Here is a 17,070-nt window from a genome sequence, read left to right as displayed (position 1 = left end):
TGACGTGACCCAGCAACAACATCCACCTGACTGGAAATGACAAGCACGAGTAATTGCGAGGGATTGTTCCATTTCAAATGGTCACTAATGAAGCAGCGTCTAATGTGGCTGTAGTCAGATGGAGCATCATGTGCGCACGGTTTAATAGGCTGATGGATGAGCATCAGTACCGTTCCACTGCAGAAATCCACTATTGTGTCGCCCGGCCTGGCTAGCTCCGTCACCATCGCAGCCAAGTTATTTAGCTGTTGCATTTTCCTGACGGCTCGGATGTCAGACATTTTTCCTGAAAAGAAACGTAAACAAAACACACACAAGTCATTTGGCCAAAAATGACAAAGCAACAGATTTTTGTAAACACTCGATTCAATTGAATAGTTAGTGAAGGAATAAGATCTATGAATTATTTTTTAAAGATTAAATTTTTTTTTGCATATAAGGCTTTGCAAAAAGCCTTATATGCAAATTTGTTAAGATTTTCTCATATTACAACCACAAACTTTAAATATTCACAGAATAAAACCAGTAAACAGCACTCTAAATCTGATTTAATGTGAACTTGTACTTTTTATCTTGTAGCGTATTCAAAAATCAAGAAAGATGCTAGTTACAAAAATCCAACTGTGATTTGATTATTTTTTTTTTTATGTCTTTACTTCCATGTCGTCAGCCTTTCCTTTCCTTCTGAAAGCTGCTCAAGTCGTGATTTACAGCAAACAATTTTTGTGGAATAGTAACAGCACAACAATGAAAAGGCCTCCACTGACCCGGCAGCACGATCCGTGTGATCCCAGCAAACTGACTGCTGCAGCTATTTCTGTGTTTGTGGCAAAACTTTTTATTGCAGTGTAAACAATATGTGGCCAATTAGCCCAGAGCAAACTGCAACCTTCTGGCACACAACGCTGGCATTTAGCCTCTGCCATGTTGTTTCTGATTTATGAATCCAAATTGATGAGGGTTTCATTTACCCCTGCCCCCCCTCCGAGTCACAAAAATGAAAATATCAAAACAGAGACACGCTCTCTCGCTGCCCTTTTGACTGCGTTGTTTGAGACAACAGGTGACCAGATGAAGATGATTCCAGTCTAATTCAGCCAGAGTCGGATCAAACCATTCCCATGTGTTAGAGCGCAACCAAAATGCAACAGAGAATCGGTGGCCAGATTTCAAAACTACTGCCCACAGATGTTCTTCGTCCACTTTTACGAAGCATTAAATATTCTTTCACTACAAAGAAATATCAGCAACATACTTGTATATGTAATGTTGCTGGAGACGAATCCAAAAAGACTGGCAGCTCATTGCAACAAAAGAAAAACCTAGAAAGCCTTATGAGATAAACACAAATGAACACAGCGCTTTCAAGGAGAACTAAAAATTAATTTAACAAAAACAGAAAGAACGTAATTTGACATGAAACAAAATTTGTTTCAAGACATTTCTAAGACTAAGAACAGTTGTGCTAATTAAAAAACAACAACATTTTAATCAATACTTAAGAGCTAAAATACAAATATATATTTAAAAATAAAAAAAGATACATTTGCTGTGGGTATTTAAGAAGCCAAAGCAAAGATTCATTTGTAAGCAGAAAATAAAAATTAAATTCACAGTTCACTAGCAGAGGCTTTAATAAATTTGGGAGACTTACACATTTTATTGAGTATGTTCCTCGATAATACAAACACAGTATTAGCTATTAATAAAAAAAGAAAATAAACATTAAAAGCTAAAAAAGAAAACTTTAGGTTCCTCATCTTCATGACGCAGGCTAAAATGGACAGACGAGTTAGAAAATCCGCAGCCCGCTGCACCTCGTCAGGTTTCACATTTGCATTCCTGCTCTCTCAAATTCAGGTGAATTTCGTGTCTTTCTGACTTAAAGTGGAGGAGGCAGCATACTTAAACATGTTTTTGTTTCCAGATTCAGTCTGGGCTCTTGGGCTGGATAGAGGGAATTAGTGCTGGGAGCACTTACCTGGAATAGCTTTTTAAATAAAACATGCCAGTGCTTGAGTGTGCTGGAGGACAAAACCGACCTGTCCAACCCAAGCACACAACATATGCAGGTCTAAGTAAGACTACTCGTGTTTTCTGCAACTCTTATCATCCAGTGATCGACGTTTAATTCAGCTATGCATTTACAACAATAAATGTGTATATCATTAACCTGATTTAGTGAGGATGATTAAATAAAATAGCAATTTCTTCATAATTTCAAAACTATTGCAAAATTTTGTGTTTGAAATAGAAAATACCTTATTGCACTTACACTGTGTATTCATATGCTTACTGGCATTTAACAAAGGGTTTTCTTTAAAGGAAAGCCCAAAATTATTCATACTTTGAGCAGAATTGGATAATTATTCTCGACCAACCAAGAAGTTTCAATTTCAGGGAAAAAAAACTTCCAGTTTTATTTATAAATTAATGAATCGCAAGTCAAAACATATCGTAAAAAAAACCGCCTGGGCTACAATAGGTCTTATTGTACATAAGCATTCATCTTCTCTATGCAACACAAAATGTATTGGAGGTGTTAAGGTGGTTGAGGTTTTAAGAAACTAAACCCAAGTTGTTTCAGAGACAAAACAGCAGACATTTACCTGAAGCAACATTAATTACTAATTTCTATCTTTCTATCCTTATTAGCAGTTGGTCTGCCCAATGAAAAAACATAGTAGCCCATTTTAATTATTAGTTTATTCATCACAAGTCACAATTGTCAGAATATTACCAATTCTCCCATATTTTCCACGCTTTCCTATTCCTAATATTGTACAGGCCTACATTAAACCCAAATCTGTATGGGATGTGACTCAATGTGAGCTTAAATTTACGGAAAGAAACCTGAGAAGCACCTTTGTTACCAGCTCTGTGAATGTTTTAGTAACAAAGCACAACAGGAGAGTCTATTCTAAGCTGACATCAAATCTGAAGTCACATCTTTAGTCACCTCAATAGTTCTGGAAATCGTTTCCCCTCTAGTTAAAACTAATTAGATTTTACTGGGCAATAGATGTTGTTCTAAAAACATCTAAAGAAACAAACTAAATGGTGTGACTAAAAATAACTCCTCAGCATCAATAGGAATGTCTAACGAGGTGGTGATGAAACCAGATTAAAAGTCTTTAAATGTGTTTTCTTATGTGTCAATTAAAACCAATTAACATAAAAAAATTCTTGAAACTACAGAGAAGATGAGCAGGAATCCAAAGTCAGTTTCAGCAGTAACACATTGAGTAGTTACTGAGTTGCATAAAGGAAGGATCACAGTGGCCATCCTCCAAACCATCGTCATAGCTACTGCAGACATGCCTGCAGTTACACATGTTTTATCACAGCAGGCTTATATGTCTCCTGAAGCTCAGTGAAGAGAAAACATGCTGTGGCAGCATCACTGGGGTAGATTGCAGATCTATTAGTCTTTATCTGCTCTGCTAAAGGGTGTCTAGTATTTCTGCACCTGGAAGGTAGCCACCATTAAAATGTGAAGACAAAGCTGTGGCAAAGGGGGAATGAGCAGGATCCTGCTCTGATTCCTCACAGGGTATTTGTGGGGTTACGGATTCCATCACAGAAGTGTATTATATATATATAATACACTTTTTGACATTTTTTTTCTGTCATTTGTAATTTCTTCTTTGAAAAGAAAGCAAAAATATTTTTTTCAATTAAAATCGGAAATCAGATGTAGTGTGAAAATTTTTTTTGATTTCTGCAAATGCAAATGGGACTCTCCCTCTCAAAATTGTTTTTTGGTTGTAATGACAAAAATAAAAATAAACATGTTTGCATGGCACTCTTTATAGGTTTGAAGACATTAAAGTCGACTAACATTGAACCCACACAGGAAAAGAGCAGCAATACTCTTACTTGCATCAGTAGTTTCAGTTTTATCTCCTCCTTTTGTGTTAAAGACCTAAGTATATACCAGTACCTTTCCAATATTTGAAGAATAACGTTTCACATATTTCCTTAAAACACACCTGCAGAGCATTAAGACTGTGTAATAACTAGCAGGTGCAATCCTCTGGCACAGGTTGTCCATTTTGTTGCCACTGCAAATACGAATCCCAGAGAAGAGAAAAGTGACTTAAAATATGCTTATTGCAGAAATGCTCCAAAACACCAAATCTATTGCAAACAAATATGGTGTCACAGACAGCCATGTTTACAGAGGGTAAGATAAAAAAATAAAAAAAAACAGCTTAAAATCCAAAGAAACTATCAATGCGGTCTTTTTTTGCTTGAAAATGAAATAATGCAAATAATACAAAGAAACATGCATTACATTATGGTTCATTCTTGGATGAGGTGATTGCGCATCTGGGGGAGAAAAAAACATTTAAGCACAAAGTTTGCATTTAGAAACTGTGATATTCAAGTCTAACTTTACTTTTCAGAAGACATGCTTATGTATATACTGTGATGCACAAACATATTTTTGAGAAACAGAAAACAGATTGTGTTACGAGTTTTATCTGCCCGGTCTGTCCCCCTGCAGCTTTTTTGCTCCTGCCATGAATGTTGGTAGCAATGTATCAGGGCAAGTGAGCATTGCTAGGAACAATTTGAATGATCGTTTTTACCTTTACATATGAAACACAAAAAACATCTATTAAAACCCAAACATGTAAAAGAAAGACTAAAAAAAGAGGAGTCAGTGTTTTTCTAAAGACTAAATGAAGCTGGATTTAGCAACCGTGGCTCCTGTGACACATCCTAATGTGAGAAAACAAACTATGTTTAATGTATGAGCCTGGAAGAGTGCAAACTGCTGATGTTCCAAGTGTTGAGAGCTGCACACTTGGGGTTTGTAAGAGTAAAATAACGATATAAACAGAGCTGCTGACTCCCAGAGAAACAACTTACTGACTGATCGGAAAATTTCCAAATATGGGTCCAACTGGATAAAAAAGAGAGAGAGCATCATTGTAAAATGACTTTATTTCAGTAGCTCAATTCAAAGAGTGGAACCCACGTTATATAGTTTACAGACAGAGTATTAGATTTCAAGCATCTGATTAGTTTGCTTCCAGCTAAAGTGGAGAAATTCAAGAGCACCAGCAGAAAAGTGACAGGCAATCGAAGCATGTTTATTTACAGAAAAATAAAAACATAAGAATGAAATAATCTACACTAAGGGCAAAACTTATGACATGCAATACTGTACAACTATAGATTAATAAAGTTTCTATCTATCTATCCATCTATCTATACGTCTGATTTGACTATTAACTATAGACAATTGCTAAGAGTAATTATTAAAGGGGACCTATTGCATAATGCATAGTTTTGTACTTCCAATTGGGTCTTCAGTACCTCTGAAAACAATCCAAGCACAAAAAAAAACTACCCAGCCATTTTCTTGCAATAATTTAATGTATTTTGGTGCCTGGAAAATGAGCCATTTCAAAAACCTTCCAACTGTAACACTCCAAATCAGCAGGCACTTTCCCTCACCTACCAACTCCAACCAAGCCCAGCCTTTTACCTAGCAACCAAGAAGAGTTTGAGTACAATTGGTCAGGAGGTTTTATCGCTGTACAATGGCTACTAGATAAGACAGGTGTTTTGTTGTTGACCTGTGAATGTCTGTGTGAATGTGTGTGTGTGTCAGTTCTGACCGTTTCAAACTGCTTTAGTGGCATCTACTGCAACTGTAGAACAACACAAGGCGATTCTGACATCCAGTCTTTCAGCCGAGTAAAATTCCTACCAAAATACAATGAAGTTTTTAGCTGCAATGTGGAAAAATGTTAATAATCCTACAGCTGTGTGATTAATAATCATAATTAAACTAGGCTTTAACATGGAAAACAATATTTTTAGCTTACAGGCCTCTTACAAAGTCAGTGCCCTAATTATATGACATTATGAATAGTGGCCTGATATTTTTTTTATTGATTTTCCTGTAAAAACTATGGATAAAACAGGTTGATAAATAACATGACCGTAATCCTCTACCTCATTGCCACCTGGATGCGGGAACAATATGGCCATTCCCGAAAAGGTTCAACAAAATACAGATCAACCGTAATGATGCTAAAAGCGGGATTCAGTTTGGTTTGATGAAAAACACCGAGCAACAACTCAGTTGCAGAGAAAAGATTACAGGGAATCCTGCTGTCCCAACTGTCAGTAAAAGGAAACTTGAAACTTTTCAGTGTGTTTGCAGAAGATTGCAGTGACAAGAAAAACAAAAGTAATGAAGACAAACATGTGAGGAACAAACTACTCAGCGTGCTTCCCTGAGCTGCTTTGGAATGTCTGTCAAAACACGACCTGACATAGCTGTAGGCGAGATGTCTGCATAATTACCAATCTCCAGCAGAGCCTCTCACAGGTCATGGCACATACCCAATTTGTCTGGTTTCAAAACAAGCAGACAACCAATCAGTAATCTCAATATTGCAGCTCGTAATGCACCCAATTACTGACTTTCTAAATACATGTGCAGATCATCGTTAGCAAACAGGGTCCACACTGATAATTGTTGGAATAAAAAGAATAAACGTGTGGCTAAAATTCCGGCAATTCCAAGCTCAACTATTTGGAAATGCAACCACGATGCGTTTACTTCATTAGTCGAGATTCATTGAAAGTCCATCTAAATTTCACACCTTCATTAGAGCAACGAAGCAAAATATAATCAAAAATAGCTTATTGGTAAACTTTCACTTCAATTAAATCTAATCTTAATGGCTTTATTGTATTTCAAATTAACTTCAGTGGCTCACACGACAACCCTAGGAAAAGCTTTGGCATTTGTGATGTAAACTAATGAGGGTATGACAAATTGGTTCAAAACTTTCTTTTTGAACTGATTTATAGAGCACTTTCTGATGCCGACACTGCTTGAAATAATATTACTCACACTTTTCAAAATAAAACATGTTGTGAGACTGAATATAGACAGCACAGAATCAATATCACCTTTTAGTACAGCTACATTTGCCAGTGGTAGAGAAAAAAAAAAAAACTGTTGAAGACTAAAACTGCTGAAATCCTGAGGAGGATATGGCCTGAAGCTACAGTATTCACAAGCTGCCAAACAAAATTCAGGGAGAGTTTTGTCGTCTATATTTGAGATTACCTCAATCTGTTAAACGTTTTATCATTTCAGTCAGCTGGGTAAAATTAAAATTCATATTCTACTAAAAATACATTTAATAAAGTTCCGTTCAGTAAAAGTGGGGCGTGTAGATTAGGTTCTATTTTATATTTCTGTATGTGTAAACATGATGATGTGATGATCAGAGCTATTTTAATATATAAATAATACCAGCAGACATTTTGTGGGCTTGTAATTGATCACATTAATCTTAATTGTAAGAATAAGATTATTGTATGCCACGGTGGCTACATGCAGAAGAATAAGTGATTCTTCTTATGGCCTTATTGTGTGCTGTTGGTTTCATTTTGTACCTACATGGAGGTTTGTACATGTGCCCACTGTAGGACATAAGAGGACTTCACTAGTTTGTTTTTAGAAAGTAGTTGGTTATTTACTGATAAGACTACTTATTTAGATTTCTCAACCATCTTTTGTTCATTTTAGTGAGCACCTGCAGCTTCTTTGGAGAGATCATTTTTACAGCTGAAAATGACCAAGAACAAACCAAGAGGTCTGTGTGGAGGATGGATGTCTGACCTCCTCCTGCTTGCCATGCAGAAAGACAATCAGATCAAGCATGGGGAGGTCATCAGACTCTTCAAAGACAAGGAGGATGCTCCTTTGAAGCAGGAGAAAGGGAATGATAATCCCCGCTTAGACTTTTGAGCAAAAGACAGTCTAGTCTAGTCATAGTCTGTTTTTTAGCCAGAACTGACCAGAAGCTTGTTGATGGTTACCAAAAAGCATGGAGTTTCTCTGCAACATCTTACGGAACATTTGACTAAAAAAAACAAAAAACAAAAAAAAAAAAACAGTTTGTAGGTCTATGTATGCATTTGCAGAAATTCAGCGACAGTTTCAAACTTGCGAGCACAATACTTTTCATCGATTTTCAAAGTTGAAAATACAGTAGTTCAAGAGCAGTCTTAAAGACTTCAAAAATGCAATATGACTTTAATGTCCATGGTGTGCATAAGTCAACTTTTCACAGGATCTGTGGATATCTATATCTACTGAAGGGTTTGTGTCACACTATACTGTAATATTTTACATTTGTCAGTGTGGACTTATTGCAATGAAAGTAAAAAAAAAACAACAACACGGTGTAGTCTGCATCTCTGACTTGTAACGTTTCCAGAACCGTTTTCCTCCACAGACGATGTTTTATAAGCTAACCAGATTGCTGTCATTCAGCTCACAAACAGTTCTCTATCCTTTTGCCAAAGCCGTCAGGGTGAGGGGGAAAAGTGACAAAAACTGGCATCTGTGGAGTGTTGTGTAAATGGTTTTTTGGCTCGCCACCTTACTGAAATCTTGCAGTCAGTGTGGGGCTTTCACCCCAGGCATTGCAGTTAACTTAACTACAAATAAAGGCCAGCTGGACTCCCGCCAGCTGGTGTCCACAGTTCTAGTTTTCCAACAGAAACACTTCAATGTCAAAGCCAAGGTTTCTCCAGTGGAACAGAGGGATCCCTCCTCTGACTCTGCAAGCTTTATTATCACTGCAGAAGTCAACTTCTTCAACCCTAAGGAGACTTTTTAAATAAAATAACTTTTTTTTTTTTTAAAGTACATTGTCCAAGTGTTATCTGGATTTCTGTATCACATAATCCATTTTTGTTACAGAAAATACACACTTTGTAACAGATTCCCCTCATTATCTGTGCAAGGATATTCTCATGTTGAAAAGTGGGGCAACAATTCAAGAGACTGCACAGTAGCTACAAACACCACAAGTGCCCTTTCTGATAATGAGAGCGGGATTTAACTGAATTATTATTCTGTCTCCTCGAGCCACCTGTGTGCAAGGCTTGGCACACACCAGTACAACCTCGCAAGAAGCACAAACCAGACTCATTCACTTCATGCAGTATTACATTTCAACGAGGTATTGTGCTCACGGTTGAGCAGTCACAAACGAACAATATGAAGACAAGGTGATTCCTGAAAATGAAATGATTTGTGCTTTATGTTTAAGTAATTTGCACATGAAAAAAGAGAAAGACAAAACCACATGGAAGACATTGTGAAGAGGACCAGAGTTTTATTTTCACGTACCAGCTTATATTTCCAGCCAGGACTTTCAAAAATAACTGCCTCATCTGCCCCAAATTTTAAGAATGACTGACTAGCAGAAAGACTGATGGGTCCAGTACAAAACCCATGTCCTTAACACAGAACATTACTGAAATATATAACTGTAAAAAAATATTTTATATTCTTGTCAATTACTGAATGACAATGACATATTCAGCTATTTTTCCTTTTCTCTGGATTAACTGATATTCCACGGGCTGAATGAAGAATCCACATTTCGGCAGATGAATATATGTAAAAAAAAAAAAAAAAAAAAAAAAAAAAAAAAAATTTCCAAAGCGACGAAAATCACTGCCTGTGTGACATATAAGCAATGAAATTAAACTAAATTATAGGCACCTGCTTGTGCTTAAAATGTCAGGGTTTTGATGTTGATCTGGAGGCTGAAGCCACGCTGGAGAATGGAACTGCAAGCGCCAGTTCAGCCAAACTTTTGAAATCTGGGAACATTTATCCAATGGAAGTGATCAGAAGTCTGCAATACTCTCAGATAGAGGGGTTTTCTGATCAGGAGGAAATTCTGCAGCAGTGGTTTACTTCCACCAAACAGATCAGACATGATACTCTTTTGTCTTATTTATTTGAAGAAAAGGCTGAGGTAATTTTTTTCTTCGTTGACAACCGGCTACAGAAGAAAATGGATGGGACAACAGCAACAACAAAACAAAGTGTTCCCCTGGGACTCTGAGGAGATGGCCTCTGCATGAATTTGTTTGGATCTGACAATCCCTGTCCACTTAAGAGACTACACTCTGCTCAATGCAAAAACAACCTGTGCCGGAGTACAATAGGGCCAGGTCGATGGCGACAGGCCCACCCCACGCCAGGCCCTGGAGTTCAAAAAGGCCTAAAGAGTAAGGTGTGTTGTGGGGAACATATTATCTGATTCAGTTGTGCAATATCAAAATTAAGTCCACTGCTCCTTGTATGCACTTTGTACCGTTTTATGTATATAATTTACATTTATGGATAGCTGAACTATTTGTGGCTATGGCTAGTGTTATGTGGTCAGGTTCATGACTGGTAAGCAAAATACTCTATAGGAGTCTAAAATGGATCCTCATGTTTCAATTTTGACCTGGATTGAAATACGTTGTTGTTTTAAAAGGTTTGAATTTTGGCTTTATCAAACAATAGAATGGTAAGAAAAATAAAATATTTTATAAATGAAACTTATGTATAGTCTTACTCTTATTTATATATAAAGGCAATGCTCCCATCCTTCACAAGTATCTTTGTCACTCTGTTGTAAAAACCAACCTTTGTTTTTTTTGTTTTTGTTTTTTTTTTTAAAGCCTGCTTTATTGGGTCTAATAACAAAAGAGGAGAGTCAAACTAAGACGGTTGCATTCTGACTGAAATTGTTTTTTTGTTTTTTTTATGTATAGAAGAAGAGCACCTGTTGTGCCTATCAGGTTCAGCACTGCACCCTTATCTGTGTGACGTGGTGCTTTTGACTGCTTCATTCATTGCCTCACCTTTCTCCCCTGACTGCAGATTATTGGCTATAATCTTTCCCCTTTCAGAGCTGGATTCCAGAGAAAAGTTGATCAGACGTAATGAAAAGTTCAAGTTAAGATCTGTCAACAGCCCCTTGTGCCAAATAATGTATTAAAGCCAATAAATCACTCTGAAACTCAAATCTTTGTGTCAGACCTCTATGTTTACAATTATTCTCTACTCTACTGTCAAACCTTAACACCTCCACTCCACAGAAACTCCAACACCCCTTTTTAAAACTCAACTCCTTTTTATTTTATTTTTTTCTCCTAAGACTATAAATCTTCAAAAAATTATGCTGCAGGGTTTTTGATGATAATGGAAAAAAAAAAAATTCTACTCTTACCTTGCTTAGACATGTGTTGCAATCAGGGCAATTATCCTGAACAAACCTAACAATCTAAATCCCAAAGTGCTCTAATGGCTCCAAGACGAAAACACTTCAGAAATATTTGTGGAAAATACCTTAAAAGAGCCATCCAGGCAAGATGATCGTATACCTTCAAACAAAAAAAAAAAATGTTTTCTCTAAATTGACTACAAAGGAAATTTAAAACTGTGATTCACCCAAAGGAGTGTTAAGTCATCCCGAGGGTTGAATATATTTCTGTATGCAATTCTGCAACAGTAAAAGATCAGGGAAAAAAAACTGCTTTGCATAAGACATCAAAGGGAATGTAATAACTAGATAGTGTTAAGAACTTTGCAACTGGTGGCTGGTGAAAATGTTAAATGACAGTAATAAATACAAACAGCTTCACACTGACAAAAACACTCAAATCGCCAACCAAAAAAGTCACGTATGGGAGTTAGTTTGCTATGCAAGATATGCATCCTGTCTGTAAAAATATGACAATAATAAGTGTTCATTTATTACTAAGGTGACTTTGCTTGGCAGTAGACATCCTCCGATCAATAGGTCTGAGATTAAAACTGGCCAGTTTCTGCTTGGGTGGCTCTGACTATGATCTCAAATGCTGAAAAACATTTTTCTTTTTAACTAGATGTCACTTTTTTTTAGCCCGAGAAAAATCTGATGACAATTATAGACAAGTACTTTTATATATAAATAGGAATAATGTTTTGATTCTTTATTTATGGCTATATTTAAATTTGATGCTATCAAACATATTTTGAAGATTGTATGTATTAAAGTCATATGAGAAAAAAAAAAGGAATTAGTCTGTTTTGAATAAACAGGTCCAAAGAAAACAAAAAAAAGGGTTAGCCACAAGAAACCTGATCTGTGTATATCTACTAAACAATCATTGAGCTGCTGAGATTTTCATTTGCAGCTCAATGACATTCACACCATGTAAAAAATGGGATTTAATTTTGCATTTTCCTTTAGGCAGAGATGTCTGTTGAGTAATTAATTACGACTGTTGTAAAATGTAATAAATAAATAAAAAAAAAACTATAATTCCCTCCCAAAAAAGAAAACTTCATTTATAGCTGTCCGAGGTTGAGGCAAATTCTTTTCTTGCTCCACATCCCCACTGCAGGGCCTCAGCAGAGATTATTGAACAAAGCAAAAACTATGGAGCTAAATGAATATTCATGCCATGGCATTTACAAGGAGCTTATTATGCAGATGGCTTGAGGCTTTGAATTTAAATAGGCACAACTCAAACACTATCGCAAATGGTGCAACTCTGCTGTAACCCCAAGGGGATCTAGCTGTGTTTGAACTTGAATTGCACTAATAAAGTGCCAATTATCCTTCTAATTGGGAGTAACAAAGCTGGCTGCCTGTTGTGCCGGGTCCCATGTTTACTGGATATCTTTGAATCTCCAATCTATCGGCTGTAATGAGTTCAGCTAATTGGGAATGAGAGAAGTGATTTGGGAGTCACAGCCGGCTGTTTGGTGCTGTAAACCTGAAGGGAATAAATAACTGTCAAATGTCTGTTCACTGTAGAGACATCATCAGGAAAAAAAACAACAACAAAAAAGATGAGAAGATAAATATGTATAAGTGTCAAGTATGACCTTAACCTGTGGCTTTAACTACAGATTGACCGCTTCATATGAAACCCATATGAAAGAAAAAACAAAACAAAACAAAACAAAACAAAAAAAAACACTTGCACACTTTCAAGCTAAGATGAGACAAATTACTGCGATTTCAATTTTGGATGTAGCTTTGATCAGCAAAACAGATAATGTTACAATGCTGAACCTTAAGTATGAGCGTGTCAAAATTAGTTTTACTTCTGTTGAGCAACACCGACATCATATATCCAGACAGACTTGCAATCAGAAAGCAATTAGAGACTGCTATGTTAATGTGTTGTATATTCCTACTTGAATAACATCCAGAAATAGTTCCTATAAAGAAAAAGAAACTCAGACGCCAGTTTGGTTCATTTGCCAAACTCTAGAAAAAAAGTGGTAATCAGTTCAAACCTTAATTATATCGAGCATGGGTGTCAAACACATTTTCATTTTGGGCCACATCAAGATCACAAAAGTCCACAAACCTACTCGTTAACAAACTGCTAAGATAATAATTAGCTGGCCAAGCATTCAATGTGCGCTTCCTAAGATGAAAGAATACTGAATATCTTTTCACAGTGATGCAATTTTGTACTTTATATTACAAAAAACAGCTTTGATTTGATGGATAAAATAATATTTAAAACACACAACTGTTATTTCGAAGCTTCTATTTACGTGGCCCTATAGGGAAGAGAATCTTATGGTGGCCAGATTTGGCACCCAGGCCTCGAGTTTGACACAGATGACGTAGACTTTTAAACCAACCCCAGAAGGTTTTTTACAAAAGCTGTTTCAACACGGTTAACCAAATAAACCAGTGTTGTCTAGACACTGGTCTAGACAATGCATCAAAGTCTGCACAATGAAACATAACAGAAATATAATATAGCAACATTCATACTATGGAATCTTTTTAAGACAGAATTTAATTTAAAAAAAATAATCACAAAATCTCTGCTCAATTCAAAACAGAAAACATACAAAGAAGACAGATCTCCATCTCCATAAGCTAAGGTTTCTTTATCAAAGAAATGGAAACCCAACCACTCATACCAAAACAACCCTGAAGGACATTATACCTGCATGTCTCAGGCATGACAGCTATGCGATTCCCTCACTTGCACTCCTTTTTCACGCCTCATTGTCTCTTTCACCTTTCTTCCCCCGCTTCGTTTCCCTGATAACTCTAGTAGCTCCTCCTGCTCTCACTCTTATCTCCATCTCCCACTGTCACACAATCCATCATCCCATTCCACTTGATGTTTAGCTCCCACACTCCCTGCATTAAATAAAATGCTGGAGACAAAAAGCCGGCTGCTTTATATAATGGCACCGCGGTGTGCAATGCTGTTCATCTGTTTTGTGAAGAAGCCTTTCATAGGACAAAAAAATAAAATAAATACTTTTGGATTTATAAGCTTAATTTTTAATTTTGTTGAAATAAAAAATGAGCTGGAACCAGTCTTATTCTGGATTTATGAAAGTAGAACTTAAAGCATCAAAACATTGAAATCCAAGATTTAAAATCATGTGTGTAGATGAACATGTGTGTAGGAGGAATTGAGCTGTCTTGTTACAATAACTCTGGTATTTGTTTTTTATCACACAACCTAGATTACAGAGTTTGGTGGTGTTGCAGGTAATGTTTTAGCTGATTTTATTGAAGGAAGTTTAAACTGTAAGACATATTTAGGGCTTCCAGGCACATTGTGCAGTGATAGTCACTACCACAGAAGCTAATGTCTTCTTATTTCCGCTCTTGAACAAACAGCCAATCAGTGCCAGTGGAAATGAATGGTGCTCTTAGATTGGTTGGTTTGCAAAAACCAGCCAATAGTGCGTTAAGTAGCATTGCAACCCAGTATTACAGCTTCCCAAACTGTTTTCTCTCTGAAATACGCTATATAAGCTCTAGCCTGCCTACAGGTGATTTTTCTGCAAATAATTTGGATTTACTTTTGATACAAAAATCTGAATTGGTGAATTCCCAAAACTAGAGGTGGGCATTTACTGGTATGATAAATTTCAGTTAATTATGTTAAATAATAATAAAAAAAACTGACAGGAAGGCTGGAAATTTTATTTTGAATATTTTCTCCACCGTTTGCTCCCCGAGAGCATCAAAAAAACATCAGTAAAATATGATCAAATAAAGTTAATGTGAGTGGGTTAGTGATATAAATCACACTGTAAATCACCGGTGTCCTGAAGAAGACTATTAAAGATGAGAATGTTTTTCAAGAACGATATTTGTACTTGTGGCTTTATGAATGCTGTGCCGAGCAATCACAGCCATACAGTTACCTAAAAAATAATGCGATAAAAGTTAAAGGTTTTATCGCCCACCGTGACCCAAAATTAAATTAGCAGGTCTACAGTATGTCTGAAAAATGCTTTTAATCTAAAAAAAAAAAAAAACTCAATCGTTATCAGTTTCATTTGTGAGGTTTGTGAGCACGAATGAGGAGAATGACTCAAGTTCCAATTTGCTCCCAACAAAACATACATACATATACGCAAACTGTGTTTTTACAGAAGAGTAAGACTAGACTCAAGTTTGTGCAAATATGCATATAATTCCTCACTAGAAGGTGATAGGTGAAATTATCACAACATATGTTTTCCTGCTATGTACTTGCCAATATGTCTGCCCTCCCCTGCCCTGCCATGTGATATTAAGCATTCTCTACTGTTATCGGTGGACAGTCTCTTCTACTTCTGTTCTTGGCTGAGCAATTTACATCTGCCCACATACTTGCAGACAGAAATGCTTTCATATCATAAAACCATGGAAATATCTAGAGAAGAGGAAGCTGTTGTACATTAATTTAGATGCATTATTGGAGAAAAGAAAGGTCATAGCCCACATACATATATCCAAGGAAAATGGGCATTTTTCTGGCAACCTTGAATGACACAGCTCTGAAGCACAGGGGCTGCCTGCTGGATGTCATAATACTGCAGGAAGGGTTATCAATAGCACCATTTATTGCACAGCGGTTACAATACTGGGGCAGCGACTATGTCGCTCGCAATCATTTTTATTATTTTTTTGCTTACAGAACAGTTCTTACATCATTCAGAGTGTTTAGAAGTGAGTGGACTTGCTGTTAGATTTCTGACGTTTCTAGGTTTTGGGATTAGAAACAAAGCAAAAACACCTTTTAATCACAAATAGGGAGAGGTTATCAACAAAAGGAATAATTAATTTAGTAGAATGACTTAAGGGACTTGAAATGTATCATTTTATTTGACATGATCCTCGAGTTCCCTCGAGTTCCCAAAACTAAACCTCTGCAGACTTTGCCTTGAGTTTTCGCCAAATGATCTTTGTTTTCCTGCATGAATTGCCAAGAATTTTGGCACAGACTTTCATGATTCCAAAACAGATATAGCACATTCACATTGATTGCATAAACTCTTTCTGCCAACATTTTAACTGAGGCCATTTTTTGTACATTGACTACAGAAAATAACTTCAAGAATGCATAATTATTATCAGAATACTTATTGCAGCTGCATAACATTTCTTTATTGCCTTCATCTTTTTTTCTGAATAGGGAGAGAAAGTAACCATGAAAACAATCTCCCAATAACATAAACATGACACAAAAGTATTCTTGGAAACAATTCAAAATAACTGGAAGGGAAAAATTAAAAGCATTAGTATTATTTCTAAGCAAATTAATTTACCATAAATATCCTACGACTAAATATGCTACCACATTACTGCTAAAGTCCTTTTGTTTTCTTTCACAGACAATTAGATCCCACTATAAATATTTATCAGCAAGTTAATGCTGCAAAACCAGAGATGTACCCATCACAGTGTAGTGGCTGAGTTACAATACCTGGTTTTCGTAAAGCTCTGATTTACGAAATTCAGTAACTATAGGATATCAGAAAATAACAACAACAAAAAAAAAACATCTAAGGGAAGCATGGGCTCAGTTATTTACATAAGTATCTCTTTGTGAAAACAGCATCACTGTTACTGTTTAAAAATTCAGAAGATTAACATAAGCAGAGAGCAACACTAGAGACTGTGAAACCAAAAGAGCAGTGAAAAGAGTTTGAGGAGAGAAATCAGATGGAGCGCAGCAAGGAGGTCAAAATTCAACATTACCTTCGGTGGGGTTGATAGCTGCTGGTAATCTATCCCACGGGAGAGTCCAACCAGGGCAAGGATGAGGAGAGAAGACTGCCTCGATGCCATTTTCCTGAGGGAAATACACACACCTCCGTTAAGAAGCTGCATAAGCTACATGTAAATAAAAATTATCCCAAAAGCCAAAACCAGTTAAATGTAACAATTTACTTGATTATATTGTGTATTTATACATATATGT

General features: G+C 36.4%; 1 protein-coding gene across 1 annotated transcript in view; it reads right to left on the bottom strand.

Annotated features, from left to right (window-relative positions):
• The window catches only part of gstcd (glutathione S-transferase, C-terminal domain containing), a 52,725-nt gene that overhangs the window by 18,871 nt on the left and 16,784 nt on the right, over window positions 1-17,070 (bottom strand). The window contains 2 exon segments of the mRNA XM_007567276.2: window positions 171-286; window positions 16,848-16,941. Of these exon segments, the coding sequence (XP_007567338.2) occupies window positions 171-286; window positions 16,848-16,941 (210 nt within the window).

Source organism: Poecilia formosa, unplaced genomic scaffold, assembly GCF_000485575.1.
Source record: "Poecilia formosa unplaced genomic scaffold, Poecilia_formosa-5.1.2 Scaffold206, whole genome shotgun sequence".
Classification (NCBI taxonomy): Eukaryota; Metazoa; Chordata; class Actinopteri; order Cyprinodontiformes; family Poeciliidae; genus Poecilia; species Poecilia formosa.
This window is presented reverse-complemented; position numbering and strand designations above follow the sequence as displayed.